Below are 20,349 nucleotides of genomic sequence, written 5' to 3'. Positions count from 1 at the left end.
ATGCTCAGTCAAATTCCATGGAATGACGTGCACCTTCATCAAACTTAGTATTCCTCATATAGAAATGAAGCTTCATGCAAAAGTTCATTTCTATAGGTCAGTTCTTTTTCGAGATATCGTTTGGACAGGCAGACTAAAATGACATTTTCCATCCTCCCGAGTGATAGGCTTCGCTAACGCTCAGTCAATAAGTGAAGAAGACATAAAATATTTTCAACTCTAAACAATTATTTGATTGCATATAAAAAAGTTAATGATCTGAATTTTATTTCATGTTTACCAACATTTACAATTTTATAGAAGCCAACTAGAAATTAACCCTTGGTTGTCATTTAAGAATTTTGAAATTGATGATTGTGAGGAAAGAAGGGATAATTTTAGAGTACACTGTTAATTTTTAAATTTTTATTTCAGAATAAATAGTACAGTCCATAACCTTTATAAACACCAGATATTTGCAACCTTAAAATGAATGATCAAAGTAGATATTTGTCAATAATTGTCATTTAATCTTAAAATGCTTCAACTTCACAAACTTAGAGAAAATCGTAGATTCAATCTATTTCTTTTGAATATTTATGATATTTTTATATTTGAAAATAGATGCTCAAACTTTTATAACACATAAAAATTAAAATAATGAGAAATCCCTCAATTAATATTAAAATACATTTGTACATTAGTATTATATGTCGTTTTCTTTTTTTTTTTGCCTCAATAATTGAAAAATGACCATTATTTTACAGTTTCCTGTTCTTAGTTGACTGCTTCTTCTAACAATTTTCTTGCATACAATTTCAATGTAATCTAATTCTCTAAAATATCTTTACTTTTACTTATAAATGAACAATTGATTATATTTATGTACATTCTAAAATTGACTTTGCTGAAGTAACTGTGAATTCATAAGTTTTTAATCCACATGTAGTATAATTAATTATTATAAACTTTATAGTAATTACTCAATCTGATGTCTTCGAACTAGTATTCAAACTAATCATGTGAATTAAAAACATATAATCGTAATTTATAATTTGCCCATTATTCTGTCAAATTCATATACGTTCAAGCTTTACAAAATTATAATAAAAATAATACCAATTATTGCCATTAATATCTGATCACATATTATATACCATTACATATTTATAGCCAGTAATATCTTCCATTACCAACACATTTAAATTACCTAACAAAGAGGTGTCTGAAATTAGATCTAAGATTAAATATATTATGATGCAAAATTTACTGATTTTAAAATTGGTAAAGTTGTTGTGGTTTAGACTGTTGGAAATTATAGTACCTAAATATAATAAAAAGTATTTTGTGCCACAAAAAGAATGTTTTTTTAAAATTATGAAAAATAAATAGTTTACTAGTTATTTTACATTTTAAAATACAAGAAATTTATAATATGAACATAATTGAGTAAATAAAATTTATAATTTACCAAGAATGTTGTGCATAGATGTAGATCAGTAATTACCAAAATACCAAACCTGGTAGCTCTTTAGTATCACTTCATAGAAAAAGCACTTTTGATAACATTCATTTTGACAGAATTCATGTAGAACTTCACTTGTTCTCGGCATGGTTTCATGTTTTATGTGAAATATGATAATTTTACAATATGATAACTTTTATTTGTTTTTGTAATTTTGTTTCATCAACTTAAAATTATATGGTAATGGAGTGTTAAATTCATTAGATAAATGTTCATTCTGCCTCAAAATATGTGTAAGTTAAATATGTTTAGTTAATTTAACAATAATCTAATTATCAGTCTTCTAATAATAATAATAATAAATATATTTTCTTTTTTATTATCTGTACTTATTACAGCGTATTACAGAACTACATTTTACTATTAGGGGCTTTACTGACATATATTGATTTTAATCTAAATAAAAATTATTATTTTAGTACCTAGTACTTTGAAAAGTACAATGTTATTATGGTTTGAAATCAATTTAAAAGATTAAATAAACATATTTTTCATAGTGTTTTTTATTAATATTTATTTTCACAGTATGATGAAAAAACTGAAAATAAGTTATTGAAAAAATAAATAATTGTTTGAAAAATAATTGTATTGTTGCAACCATAAAATAATAATGAAACAAGTCTTTTGCTGTGTTTTTCATCTCATATATTAACCATGCTCGGATCTCTTGCATGATCACTGTTCATAGGTACCGTAGTTGTACTGTATCCTGTTGGTAACTCATTTCTCAATCATGAAGGAATATCAAATAAAACACTTCAAACATGAATATAGAAATTAGTGTCCTGACTATTGGGAAATTAGGGTGTTGCAATAAATTGTAAATACTATTGAATGAGAAATATCAATATGGTACATACTATATCTGGTTTTCTTCAAGGTAAGATGGAATTTAGATTTGTCTACTTTGTGATGAAATTATGAAATTTTATATTACTTATTCAGTGATGTTGTTGTTGTCCTATTACATTTATTCTAGAGAAGCTATCTATTTAATAAATATACAGTATATTTAATCCTGGATTTCGCATTTGCAAAAACTATGTAGTAATTTGAATTTTACTATTTGTTTGCATTGATTGCCATTAAAGATTTATGTAGTGCAGTCCAGTGAAGTTTACAGTACCTATTATATATTGTGGTATTATCATAAAACTAAAGGAATTTTTCTAAGTTTTAACTTTTTGACCTACTGTATTAAAAGATATTTCCTTTAGAAACAAAAAAATACAGTTGCTGACATTTGGTTTGCCAATAGTACATTTAAAAGTAAAACAAACGTTTTTATTTATGTAAATAGTTTTTATGTGTTCAAAACAAAAAAATTAGTGAAAAAAATGGTAAATTTGAAAATGTTGTAAATGCGCTATAACAAAAAGTGGAGCTATAAAAATATTTTAGATCCCTGGGTTAGATATAAAATAGTAATATCTTAACATTACTATTTTTGTATATATTATGCATAAGTTTAATAAATAAGTTTAATCCAAATTAATCCCTAAGACATCTCTTCAAAGTAAATTTTTTTATATAAGCTATTTTAAATATGAAAAATTTGATAAAAACAATCATTGGGTAAAAAACCATTACAAGTTATTTGTCAGATTCCAGATTTTTAAAATTAGTGATTTTACGAATATAATGTAACTTAAATACATTGGTCCAAAAAAAAAATTCCTTCATGAATGAGTGAGTCTCTTCTTTGAGATTTCTTGACTTGTCTGTCTCTTTATATTTGTGTCTGTTTCTCTTCTCTTCCCTTTCTGCCTGCTTCCACGCACAGGACTGTGTAGTAGTATGGTTGGTACCAGGTAAAACTAACGTTAACGTTAAACGTGACAACTTCAAACAAAAGTGTCTGTTTCTTTATGTAAAATAATTATTAATCAAAAGAAATTTGTTCCACGGTGTCACTCTAAAGATAACCTTAAGTAACAGTTTGGGATGGGCCAAATCTGATTTTGAATACAATCTTTTGTTTCCATTTGTTGTAATTATTGTACTAACTCGACCATCCTTAGGTACTTTTGATATTCTGATAATTATTATTCTAAAATGTATTATTTTATCTAACATTTGGCTTCTCAAAGCCAAAGATGAAAATATGTAACTTAATTCATACATGTAGCTTTTACTCATTAGCTTACTACTTTTTATCATTTACCTGTATTACTAGATCTAAACTTATTGGTCTGTCTTACTATGGTGTGATAGAGCTGGAATGATTTTTTTGACAGAATTGCCAATTTGTTGGAAAAACTAACTGAGACTGTATCACACACTATCAGTTTGAGGTTTTTCTATATACTGCACTAAATATTACAGAATTAATTAATGATTGTTATTATTATATCAACTGGTGTACCCTAAGTTAATGTTATGGACAGTATTCTAATCCTAGTTGGCCTGTGGTTATAAAAATGGAACACCCTTGTGATAAAGGAACAATTTCTTTGTTTTTTAAGTATGGAAAGAAAGAGAACAATGAAACAATAATGTATTGTCACCATTAGTGAGACAAAAACAAAATTGCTGAAGGCCATTTAAAAATCACCATACTAAAATGTGAGTTCTAAAAGTGCTTTAAAGATTGGAGGACATACCGGCACAGGTATTTTAAAATATGAAGAGAATTAATTACTTTGAAGGGAAACAATTTATGAATGAACAGATTCTTACAGGAGATTCCGGTTAATAAGTTCAAAAATTTCTGTTATATATTTATGAGACCTTATACTCGTTTAGCCTGTATAAGTCAATTTTTTTAACTAAAATTAGTTTGAGACTATGTGACAACTTCCTTTTAAACTTATCTCAGACGAGTGAGTTCATTACCTGGAATTCTGTGATTAAAAAAAAATCAGATTGGCCCATCTCTGGTGACAATGTATGGTGAATAACATATTATTTTATTTTCATTTTGAATAATTTTCTCCTTTTTGTTGTCAATTTCAAGTATTGTAGTTAGCAATGTGTGAACATGTAGTTTAGTCTCTTTACTACTTACTCACTTCATTAGTTCTCTGCATATAATTACAGTTACAAGAACATGTATTATAGTCCGACTGCACATTGGAATTCTGTTTTTGATGTTTTCAGTGCATCTGATTCTTATAATGGTATCAGTTAATAATGGATTTCTTTGAAACTTCTTTCAACATTTTATTGTAAAATACATTTTTTCTAACGTTTTAGAGTTACAAATACAATATTACAGTTATGATATTGAATCATGTCTGTACAATACTTAAATATTATCAAGTGTAATTCTATTCTTAAAAAACACACCTAAATGAAAAAGTGAATAATAGTAGTAATTTTGAACCTTAATGATGTATAATTATGGGTATGGTTTTTTTACTGTGTTATAAATAAATTGTGTAATTCAAATAGAAATTAAAACTAATGAAGAAATACAATTTAAAAAGCAGAAATAAAATGGAAGTCAATACAATATGGTAAATTTATTTTTTAGTTCTTGATGAAATCATACTATAGCAAAAATGTAAAAATAATGTAAACTAAGAGCAGTGAAAAAGTACTGCTAGATTAAAAGCTTAATATTTATTCAGAGTCTGTTAAATTAAAGTAAATTACTATTTATTAGTGTACATTGGTTACAATGTTCATAGAGGCTGTTAATTATGGTTCATATTTATCTGCACTGTTTATCCAATCCTACATAATTGGAAATAAACATTTTTGAGAGACTAATAATTAAATAAATGATTAAACTTGACAACTTCAATGTATATATTAAATATTAGGCCTACTATATACAAAAGTTAATATTCAATAATACCTGAAGTAAGTATATACAATCTATAATTCTTTCAATACTTATTTTAATCCAGTACTAAAATATGTATGTTTCTGTATTAGTTTTAATAAGCGTTCAGCATTATAAAAAGACTGGAATAATATGTGAAGGATTTGGGATGTTTAATAAAATGTAGAAAAAGAATTTGCAGGTAACATTTAAAAAAATTGTTCCAAATTTATAAATTTGATCTCTTATAGTATAAATTGAGTGATATAATCAGCCGAATGAGGTGATGGTTACGGCTATGGTAGGGAGAGGGGGGGGGATTGTGCAGTACAACTATATTTGTGGTTGAGATGAACAATGTATACTTATTTGCTACTTGTGGTAAGTATTTATTTATCCTGGATTTTTCTACAGAAAAAGAAATTTTATAGAAATAAGTTTATTCCTTTAATTTGTTTATTTATCCAAAAGTAATACATTTACTACCCATGTTCCTATCTATAGGCATGTGTATGTTAATTCATTTTTTGAGTGATTATGCTGTGGGTTAGTTCTGGTGAGATAATGTTTATTCTTACATCTAATTGTGCATTTGCTAAGGATAGCTGATTCCACATGTTAGCCCCACTACACAAATTGAAATCTATTTTCATGGTAATTGAGTATTGATTCCAGAAGCATAAAAAAATTAAATATGATTTTGAACAAACAGTGACTTTTATTTTGTACACTTGTTTTGTACATATATTTTACTATTTTGCCCAAGCTGTGTTGTTTCTGATGCATGTATGGCTGTCTACATGGTATCACAGAAACAGGATGTAGTCTATTACTGTGGTGTATCCAGGATCTGAGTTTGAGCTCCCAAACCCATCATCACATATTTTATAGCAGAAGGGATGGATTAACTTTGTGTGTTTTAAATATTACACATTAAAGATACAGAATATTTGAATAAAGTGAACAAAAACATCAAGAAATGGGTAAAAGTACTGGGTTAAACAAAACAGTTCTTCTACCATATATGTTCTTGTTACTTTGGTAATACAGTGCATGAAGCTATGTCTCTATCTACTTTGTTGAGGAAATGTGAACTAATTGACATATTTACATATATACCCTTAATATTATATGAATAATGATTGTCTCTGCAAATGCCTCTGAAAAGGATTCCAGCTATAATACAATTTTCTTAGATAAAATAAATGCTAGGTATATTAACCAACCAAGTATGCAATGAATAAATAATACCAAGTTTAAATTGATGTCTACTTTTACTTCTTCAAATGTTTTTGATATTAGTAACCTTGTTTATAATAAAAGGAATTAAGGTTCTAACCAATTAATTAAATGTACAAATCTAAATAACAACCATCCTGATATGATGGCACTGCTCCGCTGAACCGAAACCGAACGGAGTTTCATTCAGTCTTAAGGTTAGATAGAAGTAACTAATACAAATCTATCACTTATAAAACAATATGCAAGTTTTATATGAGTTTTGTAAATCTAATTATCCAGTCAATGTAAAAATCTAATCAATTTATGATATGTATAATTTGTTTTAAGAATATTACTATCAAAGGGAATTTTTTATATTTCTGTTGCTAATAACTGTATATTATAAATGAATTAATTTGCCATTATGTGATCCAGACTAAAATATTGTATGCTGCCGAATGCTGGTTTGCAATCTTATTGATATATATATATATATATATATATATATAACAACCCACCGTGTATATAATGTGTAAGTCCAGTAAACAGGTTTAAACTAGGCGTCACTGCCACCTATGCTCTCTGACACCTGACCTGTTCGCAGGTGCCTATTGGATCACACAAGAAGGAACTTCTGGAGCACCTAGATCGTGTGCCCACGTATGTGCAGCAGTTGCAGTTCACCGTCAAGAATCCCACGGTCGGCAAGGCTGCCACATTCACCAAGGTTGATAGTGTAATCCATGAAACCAAAAACCTCATGAGTGTTATTTCTAAAGTTGTGACAACATGCTTTGTCTGCGCCACCAAGGTGAGTGAGAGTTGGGTTTCTTCTTTCTGTATTATAACAGGAGAAATTACAGTTCTAAATTTCTTCTTTTTTGAAAGTCTTATAACTTTTTTCTTTCATATAAAGCTAAAAAAGACATGGACAACATTGTAATTTTAAGTAGTGTTAGTATATTTATTTATTAAAAGAAACACTTTTTTCTACCAACAAACCTGTTCATTGCATGATTTTATATTCTTAAATACTGAGTTGGAACTTTAAATTTAAATTTATGCCTAGCCTCATATGTATGATCACATTTAATTTTAGATATCATGGTTGTTGATATTGAGCAATTTAAAAATCTTGAAAATATAGGGCAAGGTTAGAATGTATGAAAATTGACCCATTTTTCAAGATGTGGAATGAGAAATAGTTTTAAAAGTGAATCTAGAGAAATAATTTATCTTTTTTAACAGAAAATTTAGATGTTCATCCCAGTTTAGATTTTTATACTGTAGAAATTTGCATGATTCTGTAAAATTAATAGTCATAAAATAAAAGATCTTACTACTTTCTTTTTTAAGCTACTATAAATTATTGAATAATTTTAATTTTATTTTCTTTAATTATATATGAATGTTCTCAAAGATTCTTGTGCATCCTTTTGTAAAATCTTCAGTTAATATGGTTCAATTAGTAAAATAAATTATTTTATATTTCATTATCAATGATGGATGATTTGGTAGGATAACAGGAAATATGTTTCGAGAACTTATGTCTCTTTTCTTCTTCTTTTTAAACCCATTATATAAATTTAGCATTCTGAAAGTTAATAAATTAAAAACTACAGTGTCTGTATCAAGTTTATCAAACAACAGAAACATAGTTGTGAAACATAGAAGTGTTGTGTAAAAACATATATTTTTCACAATATTACAACGTACATTACTGAGCATATGTGCTGGCTGCAGAAAACAAAGAAAGAAAAGCTTTTCTGTTGTCAGGCTTGACATTGATACGTTCAGTGCAATGTTACTGTCATGTAATCTTCTGTGAGACTAAACTCGTGAAAATGAGAGCAGATACCAGGTCTAAAAATGTGTATTTCTATCTTGTGCAAAACGTAACACTGGAAATTGTCCATAGCTCTGTTTTAATCATTCCTAATCTAAACTAAATGTACAAATAATTTTTGGTAGTATACATATTTACAATTTTATTACTGATGTAACTATATTTTGAACTAAGCCACCTTGTAAATAAAAACTTTATTTTGTCAGTGGTTTAAGCTAAGTTATTTATAGTTTTTGAGAAAAAATTTAGTGTGATTAGAAGTATTTAATAAGTATAATAACTGTATAATTTTTATACTAGTTTAACTTTAATACATTTTAAATGTAATTTTACATAATATATCCTCAAAGAAGTTTTGATATTAAAAAATAAATAAAATAAGCTCTAAGAAAGGTTAAATCTGAGATTTGGTCTGGTTAACGTGACAGTTTGACTTACTGATGCCTGCCCGAGTGACGTGGAGAGCGCAACACACGCCGGTGACTTCACTAGCCATGCGCTGCCGTACACTGCCCCGATAGCTCACTGGTACAGTCAAACCCTGTTATATGGTTGGCTTGGGACAACTAACGTTTAACATTCTAACATGAACAAACCTAATCCTGCTATAGTCACATCTAACAGAACAAAATCTCTCCATTAACAACTAACATACCTTTGTCATGTCTCCTCAGTAAAATAACTAATATTTAGCACTATTGTTTAAAAACTGAGAGGATAAAAGATATTGCACTTTGTCAAAAAATGAATATTATTTATTTAGTTACAGTTATATTCTTGAACACGTTAGTACTGAAAATTAACCCTTTATACCACTGGTGAAATATCTCGTCAGACAGTAGCTGGGCCTAGCTTACGGTGACAAGGCTCATTGTTGTAATGTTTACACTTTGAATGTCTTGAAGCACCATCAGTTTGTGTGCTTTGAGGAGTAACGTTTTAGTTTTAAATCATTCTTAGGGGTAAAAAATATATAAATATACTTATTTATCACATTTATAAGTGGTTTACCTTACATTTCATGTGTTATTTCATGTGAAGGTCCAGTACAATAGTAAGCAGCCAATGATATTACCTGAGATCAAGTAAATATAACGTTCTAGAACATTACTAGTGCTTTGTGTAGCTTGTTTTAATATTTGTACTGTATATCATTACTCTTTTAAACACTTTTATAGCATTCCAATGATATAAGAATAATATGTAAGTTCTTTAGTATTTTGAATAAAACATGTTTTAATAAATTTGTATGTAATAATTAAATGTATGCTTAGCTGATTATAGTTATTTTATCCTTTTTATAAACACAATTTTTGTCCACATTTATTTTTTTATAATGTGCATAAATTTAACTGTTTCCAAAACCTTATTTAAGTATTAAAATTGTTATTTGTTATTCAAATTGGTAAAATTTAAAACCCATTACATTTTTTACTTAAAAGGATAATAGGATTTCGGACATTTGCAAAAAAAATACTATTATAATAACATATGTCCAAAATCCAATTATGCTTTCAACCCTTCCATCATCAATAACAAATTTTAAACAAAGAAATTTCACTTATCAGTGTTTATCCTAATACTAACAATTTCATATAACAATATAAATTTACTGTATTGAAGACTGCACTTTTAACTAATTCATGGAAAAAATATATAAATAAATATGAATAAAATAAATGATATATATTAAGTAAAAACATGTTTGCATAATGTAAAGTTTAATGTTTGAGTATGGTATGCACTGAAATGAGAGGTTCTTGCGGATATTGTAAAACACCTCAACTTCACCAAGCATTATATCAACAATAATCCAAATAACATTTAAAAATCTATAAATAAAAATGCAAAATTGTACATAATTCCAAGCAAACCTATTCGAGATTTTGTAAGTTGAAAAATTAAAGTATATATAATAAATCTATTGTTAAAAAGTTAATATGCATTTTAATGTGGTTGATTAAGTATCCAATAATAGAACACTCACTGACTCTGAATTGTAGTTGAAAATATTTTTGACTTGACTTGCAAGAAAATTGTTTAATTTTCAACAATCTTAACCCCTGAATGACATACTCCCAGACTGGTTCAGAGAATTCTGATGTTATTGAGTGCTGAACGATGAAACAATGTGTTAACATCCGGTTGGTATTAAAATAGACAGATAAATACGTATGTTGTTCATTGACAGAAAATGTAAATGTTTCCATTGGTTTTGTCTTTTAATATGACACTTTTTACAGAACTAACTTATTTGTGGTTGTTACAGTATAACCTGGACTTCCGAGGTCTGTCAACGCGTGGTTCTGGCGGGGGCAGCCTGCGTGATGATGAGGGCTCAGGGGCTGGAGCGGGGGGTGAAGGGGGCAAGCTGGGTGGGGGGGCAGGCTCGGACCCGTCCATATGACAGTTCGGGATGGCTCGCAGAGGCAAGGGGGACGCCCGTCGCACTCGGGTGTCCTTCCTACTCTTCTGAGCCAGTTCCCGAACTTCCAGATGCGACATTCGGCTGGCCATGCAGCTCTTCAAATCAGTGCCATCTGTATGGTAGACATCTTCCTCTTAAAAATATTAGTACTATTAATAAATCTAAAGTTGTAGCTGTAATTACTTGTCTCTTCAAATTTATCATTGCACTTTTTCTTCTTTTTCACAATCTTTTCCTCACAAACAGGCCTGATTAACAATTAGTGGGCCGTAAACCTAGTACAAAACACAAAGAACGGTTACGACAGGAACTGATTCAAGACAATAACTTAACTTAGTTCTTTAGCAATCGTTATCGTTTCAGTCATACAGAAGGCACAGGATTTGACAGTGAAACAAAATTAAAGTGGTTACAGGTTACGATATAGGTTCCACAAGCAGTTCAAGTTCCTAATGGTTTGTATTCATTATTGAGTGTTCATTTAAGCTCGGTTCTTGGTATTTTGAATCAATGTGTTAGACAATAAATAATATAGTATATTTAGTCGGATTAATTTTGTTTCACCATGGCTGTGAGGTTGGCCGAAGTGTCGAGTTGGGCGGTGATGCGCTCAGTGACTTGGAGATGACAAATGGTTTAGGCAATATGAAGGGTTGTTTAACCTGGATGTCGAGTGACATAACAGCATCTCTGTTGTACAAGTATTCTGTTGTGATCTTCACACCATACTTTACAGTAGTCGAGCTAACTTTGAAAATACAAGTCAGAAATCTTCAGTTCAATTTGTTGGAGAAAAAAAAAGCTACCAGCTTTCACAGAAGACCACTAAATGAGTTATAGATGTCTAAATGTTGAAGTTCCTCATTAGTGTAACCAGTATGAACAAAAGTTGCAACTAAGCATAGGTGCTCAAAATGTATACTGTCAAAACCAAAGTCTAAACTTTAGTAGTTTTTCAATCAGGTTGAAAGAAAAATATGTTATGTTTATCCTCTTTGGATTGTTAAACGTAGCTAGTAAAAAGTGAATTATAAACCATATAATCATTAAGACATTCATAACTCATTTAAATCAACACTAGAGGAAGCTTGTAACATTCACAGTTTTCATGTTCTATACAAATGTACATCCTTTTTTTTAGAAATCCTTCACTAGAAATCATTTGGTTTCTGGCTGTCTAAAATCATCAACTCTAGGGTCGTATCTGAGAGTGTCCTTTTTTAAGAAAGACAAACTATTACAAATATTTTGACAAGTATGAAATATTTTAGACCACTGGTATCAAAAGTAACATTACACAAGTTATGTTATTCTAGGAACAATAGAATAATCATTCTCTCATTTGAAACCTAGCCCATTTATGTTTATTCTTTATCAAATAGTTGGTCTGTTGGAAAACTGGTGTAGTGTTTGAGAAGTAAAGAAATGAATCAATAAAAAATATCAATTGACAGGTAAGACTGAGAGCTGTTAAGTCACTCTGGTCTGAGCTATTTGCCGTCTTCAAGGGTACCACTACCACAGTCACAGTTGGGGACTCAGTTGTCCGGGTGATACTCGGTGGTGCGACAAGGCGTGTCACTTCCTGTCATATCCCGCCATTCCCTGTTCATGTTCTAAATGAGGATCCTACGTGGATGACACACCGCTCGACTCTACAGACTTCCATTCCCGGCCCGCAAAGTACAAAGTCGTCGGTTACTATTCGAGTGGTGTGTCCCCACCGACTATAACATAATGTAATATTAGTGTTTTTTTTATACATATATATTCGCATTGTTTTGTAATCAGTGTATTTTTTGAAAGTCGATCGTTTGAATCTTTACAAGGTGTTCCCGTTACAGATGGATTTATTTAAAACACTATCAGGGATATTGATGTTCTAGTTTAGAGCATGAGTAATCTGCCTTTTCGTATGTCTTGTACACGATAATAATTATAGTTAGGTTTTTAATAACATTTTGTATATATGTACATGGATGGAATTGTATTTTGTTAAGTATTGTTAGTACCGACGATGTACGCGGCTATGTTTGCTCCGCGTCAGCACAAGTTACGGCGCACACGTTCGTACCCTGGGCTGCTGAACTAGACACGTTTTTGAGTAGCACAGAGCTTCAAATAAGACTTAAATAATGTTTTGACAAATCTTAGAATAATTAGAAGTTGTTAATTGATCGTTTCATTGTGGATTCCAAAAGCAAACTTATTACAAGATTTAAAGTGTCTATTTTTATCCGTAAGTGAATGTAGCTATGAACATAGTGGTCAAAGTTTTTCAAATGCCTGGAAGTACGGATTATTTGCATTTCGCTCATTGTCTGTTAGTGTTATTTAGAAATATCTTGTTGTTTTATTAAAAAAATAATAGTTGTAAAAAAGGTGGATGACATTTCATTCATTAGTAAGGTGAAAATAAACATGATTTAAAGGATTAACTTGTTATTTAAATGCTTTACAAAGTGTTCAATATTTCTTCCTTTGTAAGACAATAAGTGTAGAGAAGCTTTGTAAAGAAGAGGTGAAAATTATTTTACTAATAGTTGTAGTAGTTTGTTTTTTGTAGGGTTTATTTACCTAAGTTTCTTTAAGGCAATCTATGAAATCTTGTCCATCTTCAAGTTAAAATATCAACATCTCTGTTTTATATCGATTAAGTTTAAATATTAGTCAATGAATTTGGGATTTTGCATTGTTGCACACTTTTTACTAATTGTATCAAAGAATGACATAGCTTTTATCAGTGAAAAGAATAATCATAGTCGATAAAATGTAGTTAAGAATTTTTCAATCACCCTAGTTACCATATTATCTTGTTAATATCGTAAGTTTTTTACCGAGTTAGACAATCTCACCTAACCCTGACCCAGAGATGCAGTTTTGCTTTTGGAAAACGGTCTCAACTCTGAGATTTGTTGAAATTTGATTCTTTAAAGTGTTTTTATATAGGTAGTTTTTGTATAACTAGTGCCGCCTGTTTTGAGAGTAGATGTCCCACGATCTGTGATAACCAGTAAGCGCCGGCCTAGCGCGCTACCCGCTGTCGGCAAGCAGCTAGCGGCTAGCAACGGCGATCCCCTCCCACCCTGTCTCAGTGTGCCAACCGCTGCGCTGGCTCCGTTGTTGTACAAACTTAGTTTAGTCGGGGATGTGCGGATGTTGTTGTTCAAAACCTTGAAGAAGAAGATTAGCTATAAAACATAACACTTTTTCTGAGTTTAACGAAGGTTGCAATTGACAAGTAATTATTTCTGTGGTGAAATAATCGATAATAATAATGTAAACAATTGTAGAATTGTGATATCAAACCTCAGTAGCTAAATTAATAATAGTGAAATAATATTAAAATGTATTAATAATATTACAATTTAAACCACAAAAATATCATTTTCATATTTTACCTAAGAAAGCTGGTGGTAACACAAAGCAAACGCGTACATCCCCTTCCCTGCTCGATCGTTATAAAGGATGTTTAACCTAATGTTCTAGTCAAATAAATAATTGATATATTTTAAGAAAGTGTAAGTTTATAAAATAATGAATTCTTGATGTATTTCTAATTGTTACAAAGTTTTTTTTCCATTTCATCATCGTATTTGACTTAATATGACAAACCTTGTACATTGTGATTGAAACGCAGGGTGTTTAGGATACAATCAATTGATAACCTTCCCCTTTTTTACTCTAACTGTTGTAACCTACCTTGTTACAATGTTTGTCGTTGTTGTGTGCATATGTTTTCTGTTAGGATAATTAATTGTAAAAGCGTTTATTTTATAAATTATAATTTTAAAAAACACCAATAAATATAATAATACCTGTGTAAACTAGTTCCTTGTGTTATAACGTGGGTTTCTGACTGTTATAAGGTGTTGTTCAATGGAAGCTATTTTTAAGACATCCTTTGATCTACTAGTTGTGCCGTTAGTTTTGTTTGTTTTGAATTTGTTGTGCACTTAAGGGGAATTTCATGTTGTTATTCTTTTGATAATTGTCTTCCATTATAGGATGTAATTTATTAGAGTATTTAAGTTACCATTAGTTTGTGTTCATAAATCATGTTTTTGTTCTTTTATTTATTTGTGTATATATATATTTTTTTTTTTGTATGTGAAACCCTACAAATGTTCATACAAGTTTGATTTTAATGAAAATAATTAATTGAATTCTGTAAAGTTATTAAAGTAACGTTATGAATGGTTTATGTATTGAATAACATTGAAAATAAAAATTTATAGAATTCAAAGCTTTATGTTAAAACTTGAAAAATGAAAGTTGTAAATTTAAAAATCTCATATTAAAATGGAAAGTATTTGGAAAAATATTAATAGCCAAAGATTCTAAAAGACTTTTTGTAGTAACTGACAAAATGTAGATTACTTTCATAATTTGTTTATAAATCAAATTCTTCAAAGCAGGAATTGTTTGCAATCTATTAGAATAAGAAACATGTTTTTGAAGATTAACTACTTATTTTATATTAGAAATCCAAAATTACATAACTTATGTCATGAGGTTTCTTTTATTTTTGGAAAAACTAAATAAACACTACAAAATATGTTTCTTACTCACCAAAACAAGTAATGTGTACTTGTTCCAGCATTTAGAAATAATTCAGTATGAAGACGAATTCTAACACATTCAAAATCTTGATGTATTTTGACCTAACTGTGGAGAACCATCTTCAGCCAATAAATGTTGAACTAAGACTGCCAGGTTTTCAGTAATTTTATGTCTCTTTTGTTTAAGTTATTTTACTTCTGATTATTTCTAAGGTCTCTCCTATTATCCTTCTATAATAGTATGGACTTTTTACAAGTACTTTTGATTGTAGGATTCTATTGCTTGTTTGGTTTTATAACTTGTTCTGCAATGTCTGTATCGCGATGTATTATGTGCCTAAAAGTTAGGCACACAAAACATTTCTGCTGATATACAGGCACTGAAATATTTTGATTCTCTGAAGCTAGATTTAATTGTGTTAGCAATTTTTCAAATATGTGAACAGGAAAACTTGGATGATAATCCCTGTCCTGTATTCTAAATTAGCGAATTCTGTATGTTAAGACCACTGAATTACCATGGAATAATATAACCTTAAAATACCATATCAGATTATGGTTTATATCAGAATAGTGTAGAGCTAACCAGAACACAAAAGTTGTGTTTTGTCTTCCTTCCAGTATTTAGTATCTTATCAGTTCTGAACCAAGCACGTTATTATGATGCCATTTTACTTCAGACTTATCTATGTATTGAATTGATATTTCTTTCTGTCCGGGTTTTATTCTTCATTAGTTTTATAGATTTATTAAACAAAAATTAAAATATATAAAATTTAGACTATTGATTACGCACTGTTATAAGCATAACTCAACATTTTAGGAATTTTGGTCAACCACAGATTAATTGGTTTCCAGTGTACAAACAAACAGTTTAGGAACAATAATTATAAGAATGATTATTGATTTAAATTTTGAAATTGAGAATATTTAGAATGAACCTATACTAGTACTAACATTACTGCATTACTGCAGTACATTACTGCAAAATTCATAAAAATTACAAATGAAATAATAAAATACTGATCTCTGAGAAAGGTTATGAATTTTGTTTGTGTACTTCTTTCATTTAATTCAATTAGTATTTGAATTTTGTAATTTTACTTTTAGATTCACTTGAAAACAATTTAAATATTTATTTGAGTTTATTTCAAATTAATTTTAGTATTTATGGTTATTATTGACAATGTTTACCTGAACTCTAATTAAACTTGTGATAAGTTGTTAAGGTTAGAAGTAGTGTGGATAAATTCTAAACTAGTCATCAATAGAGACTGTAGACTAGTGGTGTGATGATCCCCTTAAGTTGCACAATCATCTGTATTGTGAAGACATATCATTTTTATGCTGTTATCATCTTTTTGTTGGGGTGGAAATTTGTAGCCTGTTCTATTTTATAAATGTATGTTATTTATTATGATAATTATTAACAATGCTAGACAGGCAATAAAGACATATTTTGATTAGGTTAGACATTTAACCTCGTGTTTTATTTCTATACCAGTCATACCTCTCCTAGATAGTGTATTCCCAAGACTTCATATAATTTGTTTTTGATAAACCTTTAAAAACACTTCAACTCTGTTATGAGATTAGTTTATAAATCATCACTTTCAAGAAATAAATAGTTCACTGTGGTACATGTAGATATGTACCAAGATCAGTGTGAGTATAGCTGAAAATTTCAGTAAGGCTCAACCTTCCAGGGTGTGTAGGGAATATTGGACTCTCATTACATTGGAGATTGGAATATTGGAGAGGTTTTCCTTAGAAAAAAATGAATACTATAACTGACCTACTGGTTCAATTTTAATTTATAATGTCAATAATAAAAATACAATACCACACACATAGATCCACCTATTCCTGTACACAATAGACCATTCAGTTGTATGAAATGCCAGTGCGGTTTTATAGCACCTAATTCCATACCACTCTGTAATATTAAAGTAATTCATGTTTAGATGGTGTGAGGCCCCACATGAAATACAGATAGGCCAAACTTTCTGTGCATGTAGATGAGGTCACAGCCTCACCCATAGATAGATTTAAAAGAACTGAAACACCAAAACCCCTTTTATTTAATAACTTTACTTGTGACTGTGCAACAGTGACTGACCGATATCCACGAGACAACTGAATGAATCGGTAAATATTCGAGTTCTTGCCTTTTGTATCATGGGAAACACTAAAGGTATGGGCTCTAGAAGAGAGCCGATGTTCTTGAAAAGACGCCCCTCTCCTCTCCCCCCAACCATCAGGCAGGTGGTCGGCCCATGCGTGCAGATCGTTTGGCCCATCTCTAGTAATTACATTATGAATTTTGAAAGTATGTAGTTAGTTGGTTGTCATACCAAATAATTTTGATAACGTTCTGGGTTTACCAATTTGTACATATTTAAATCTGTAAATGTTTAGTTGTAAATTTATTTCTCTTTAAGCATTATTCCACACAATTATCCATAAAATTTATTAAAAGAAAAGCACTTTGAAATTGGAGTGGTAGGCAGTAAATACAAAAGTGATCTAAAGTTGAATTTACTTAATGTTCAACTTATTTTTAACCCACATCTCAATAAATAATTTTTAAATTAGATGAAAACGAAAAATTAATTGTTCCTAGATACACTAAATTCTATGTAATCAATTAAAATCTTAGATTCCTGAGTGATATAAATTACCTTAAGAAAGGGTGATTCACCAAAATCTATACGTATTTGTATCCATTATTTTTTAACAGTATTCATTTTCAGAATGTAGCCAGGAAAAGATTTTGGGGGGCCAGACTACTGATATTTTCTCAGTGGAGAGAGAGTAAGGCCCTATTTTGTTCCTTAAAAAGTTCTTGACCCATTTCTTTATTAAAAACGATCTTTCAGCAGTACATGTCAGTAATACTGAATTTAAAAAATTGGGCGGGTCTGGACCTCTTGGAACCCCTTGCTGGCTACATCCTTGATACATTTTATACATCTATTACAACAATAACAATAACTTTTATGGTCCCACATCTATAGATAGATACATCACAAAAAGTGATCTGTACTCCACACTCAGTATTCGGATATTAGGAGTGTCATTGTTAATAGTGTAAGTTATATGAATGGTGAGTTCTCAAATCAACCTTTTAATTAACATTTCATGCCAGTATTCTACTATGACACATCACTCAGGTTGCTACTAGTTCATTACAGGAGCGCACCGATGTGGGAGGGGGTCCGGTCCTTCTCTCTCCAAGAGCATTTTGTTTCAGAAATCAATCCCCTATTAGTTTATTTTGGACTAAAAATAACATTTACGTTGGCACTTTGAAATCAATTATAATTAAATATATAAATTCAACTATTTTAATTTACAAAATACACAACATTGCACATTCAATTTGCAATTCAATTTAGTTCAAATCCCAATATTTCACCATCACGCAGTAACTACAAAAGTGAGATTAGTTCTTACTACATATTTCTTGTTGCTTCTCCCTTTATCGTAGTAACCGAGTGCAAAGTGTACTCGTATTGATGTAATACAGAGTACTCTTAAAATGTTCCAGTTACTGTTACTGCTAAATGAGTCTGAGTACTTTGTACCAGGAACAGCAGTAAATGTGTAAAGTATCTGTATCGTAGTAACCAAGTGCAAAGTGTACTCGTATTGATGTAATACAGAGTACTCTTAAAATGTTCCAGTTACTGTTACTGCTAAATGAGTCTGAGTACTTTGTACCAGGAACAGCAGTAAATGTGTAAAGTATCTGTATCGTAGTAACCAAGTGCAAAGTGTACTCGTATTGATGTAATACAGAGTACTCTTAAAATGTTCCAGTTACTGTTACTGCTAAATGAGTCTGAGTACTTTGTACCAGGAACAGCAGTAAATGTGTGAAGTATCTGTATCGTAGTAACCAAGTGCAAAGTGTACTCGTATTGATGTAATACAGAGTACTCTTAAAATGTTCCAGTTACTGTTACTGCTAAATGAGTCTGAGTACTTTGTACCAGGAACAGCGGTAAATGTGTAAAGTATCTGTATCGTAGTAACCAAGTGCAAAGTGTACTCGTATTGATGTAATACAGAGTACTCTTAAAATGTTCCAGTTACTGTTACTGCTAAATGAGTCTGAGTACTTTGTACCAGGAACAGCAGTAAATGTGTAAAGTATCTGTATCGTAGTAACCAAGTGCAAAGTGTACTCGTATTGATGTAATACAGAGTACTCTTAAAATGTTCCAGTTACTGTTACTGCTAAATGAGTCTGAGTACTTTGCACCAGGAACAGCGGTATCTGTATCGTAGAAGTAACTTGTACTGGGTACTTTTGGTTTGCGATGACTTGTACTCTTAGGATGACAAGTACCTGGTACAAAATATCTTTTGGAGTAGTCCCGATATGATCAGTTGTAACAGTAGTAAGTATGTTGCCATGCCTTGAACAGTTCTGAACTGTGTTAGTTTGTTGTGATTCGTAATTTACTACAAGGCAACACCTCATTTGCGCCTTAAAACGAACTGTTGCCGGTTGTAGTTAAATGACAAAACATACTCAATTTTATTTATGTTAAAAATTGTACCTTTTTTAATAGTGGTTTACAAAATTAGATGCTCAATGACTAAGATCTCCATGATGTGACCAATGCCGGATTTTGTGGATCACCCAGTCAAGAATAAAAGTTAAGATGGTATTTTGATAACAACTTTATTCCTATACTATTCTAAAAACGTTTACACACTCAATTATAGTACCTGTGCACATATCTTGTATAACAATTAATTAATTATTGAATTACAAGTTTCCAAGTTATGAATGCTCAAAGTTGCAGTTTGGTTGAAAAGTATCAAAAACCAGTATTCTTCTCGTTGTCATTGTTATACCATGGAAGTTATTGTTAGTAAACAGTTTAATATGTAGAAATGCAGAAATGAAAAAGTTAATTTTTATATGATTCCTGTTATTGGAGCTCTTTTAATTTGTGATCCAAGAGTAAACATCAAGATTTTGATCTTGATATATAGTATATATTT

General features: G+C 30.2%; 1 protein-coding gene across 5 annotated transcripts in view; it reads left to right on the top strand.

Annotated features, from left to right (window-relative positions):
- LOC124354605 (alpha-catulin) overlaps positions 1 to 16,810 on the top strand; it is a 67,241-nt gene extending 50,431 nt beyond the window's left edge. For 4 of the 5 annotated variants that reach the window (XM_046805197.1, XM_046805196.1, XM_046805199.1 and 1 more), the window contains exons 11-12: positions 7,099 to 7,305; positions 10,610 to 16,810. In XM_046805197.1, the coding sequence (XP_046661153.1) occupies positions 7,099 to 7,305; positions 10,610 to 10,747 (345 nt within the window). In that variant the 3' untranslated portion in view covers positions 10,748 to 16,810. Of the gene's footprint in view, positions 1 to 7,098; positions 7,306 to 8,768; positions 8,869 to 10,609 lie in introns of all 5 variants that reach the window. The other variant, XM_046805198.1, reaches the window with a different exon arrangement.
- The last annotated feature ends 3,539 nt before the right edge of the window (positions 16,811 to 20,349 follow it).

This window comes from Homalodisca vitripennis, chromosome 2, assembly GCF_021130785.1.
Source record: "Homalodisca vitripennis isolate AUS2020 chromosome 2, UT_GWSS_2.1, whole genome shotgun sequence".
Taxonomy (NCBI): Eukaryota; Metazoa; Arthropoda; class Insecta; order Hemiptera; family Cicadellidae; genus Homalodisca; species Homalodisca vitripennis.
Note: the sequence above shows the minus strand (reverse complement) of the source record. Positions and strands in the feature narration are given on the sequence as shown.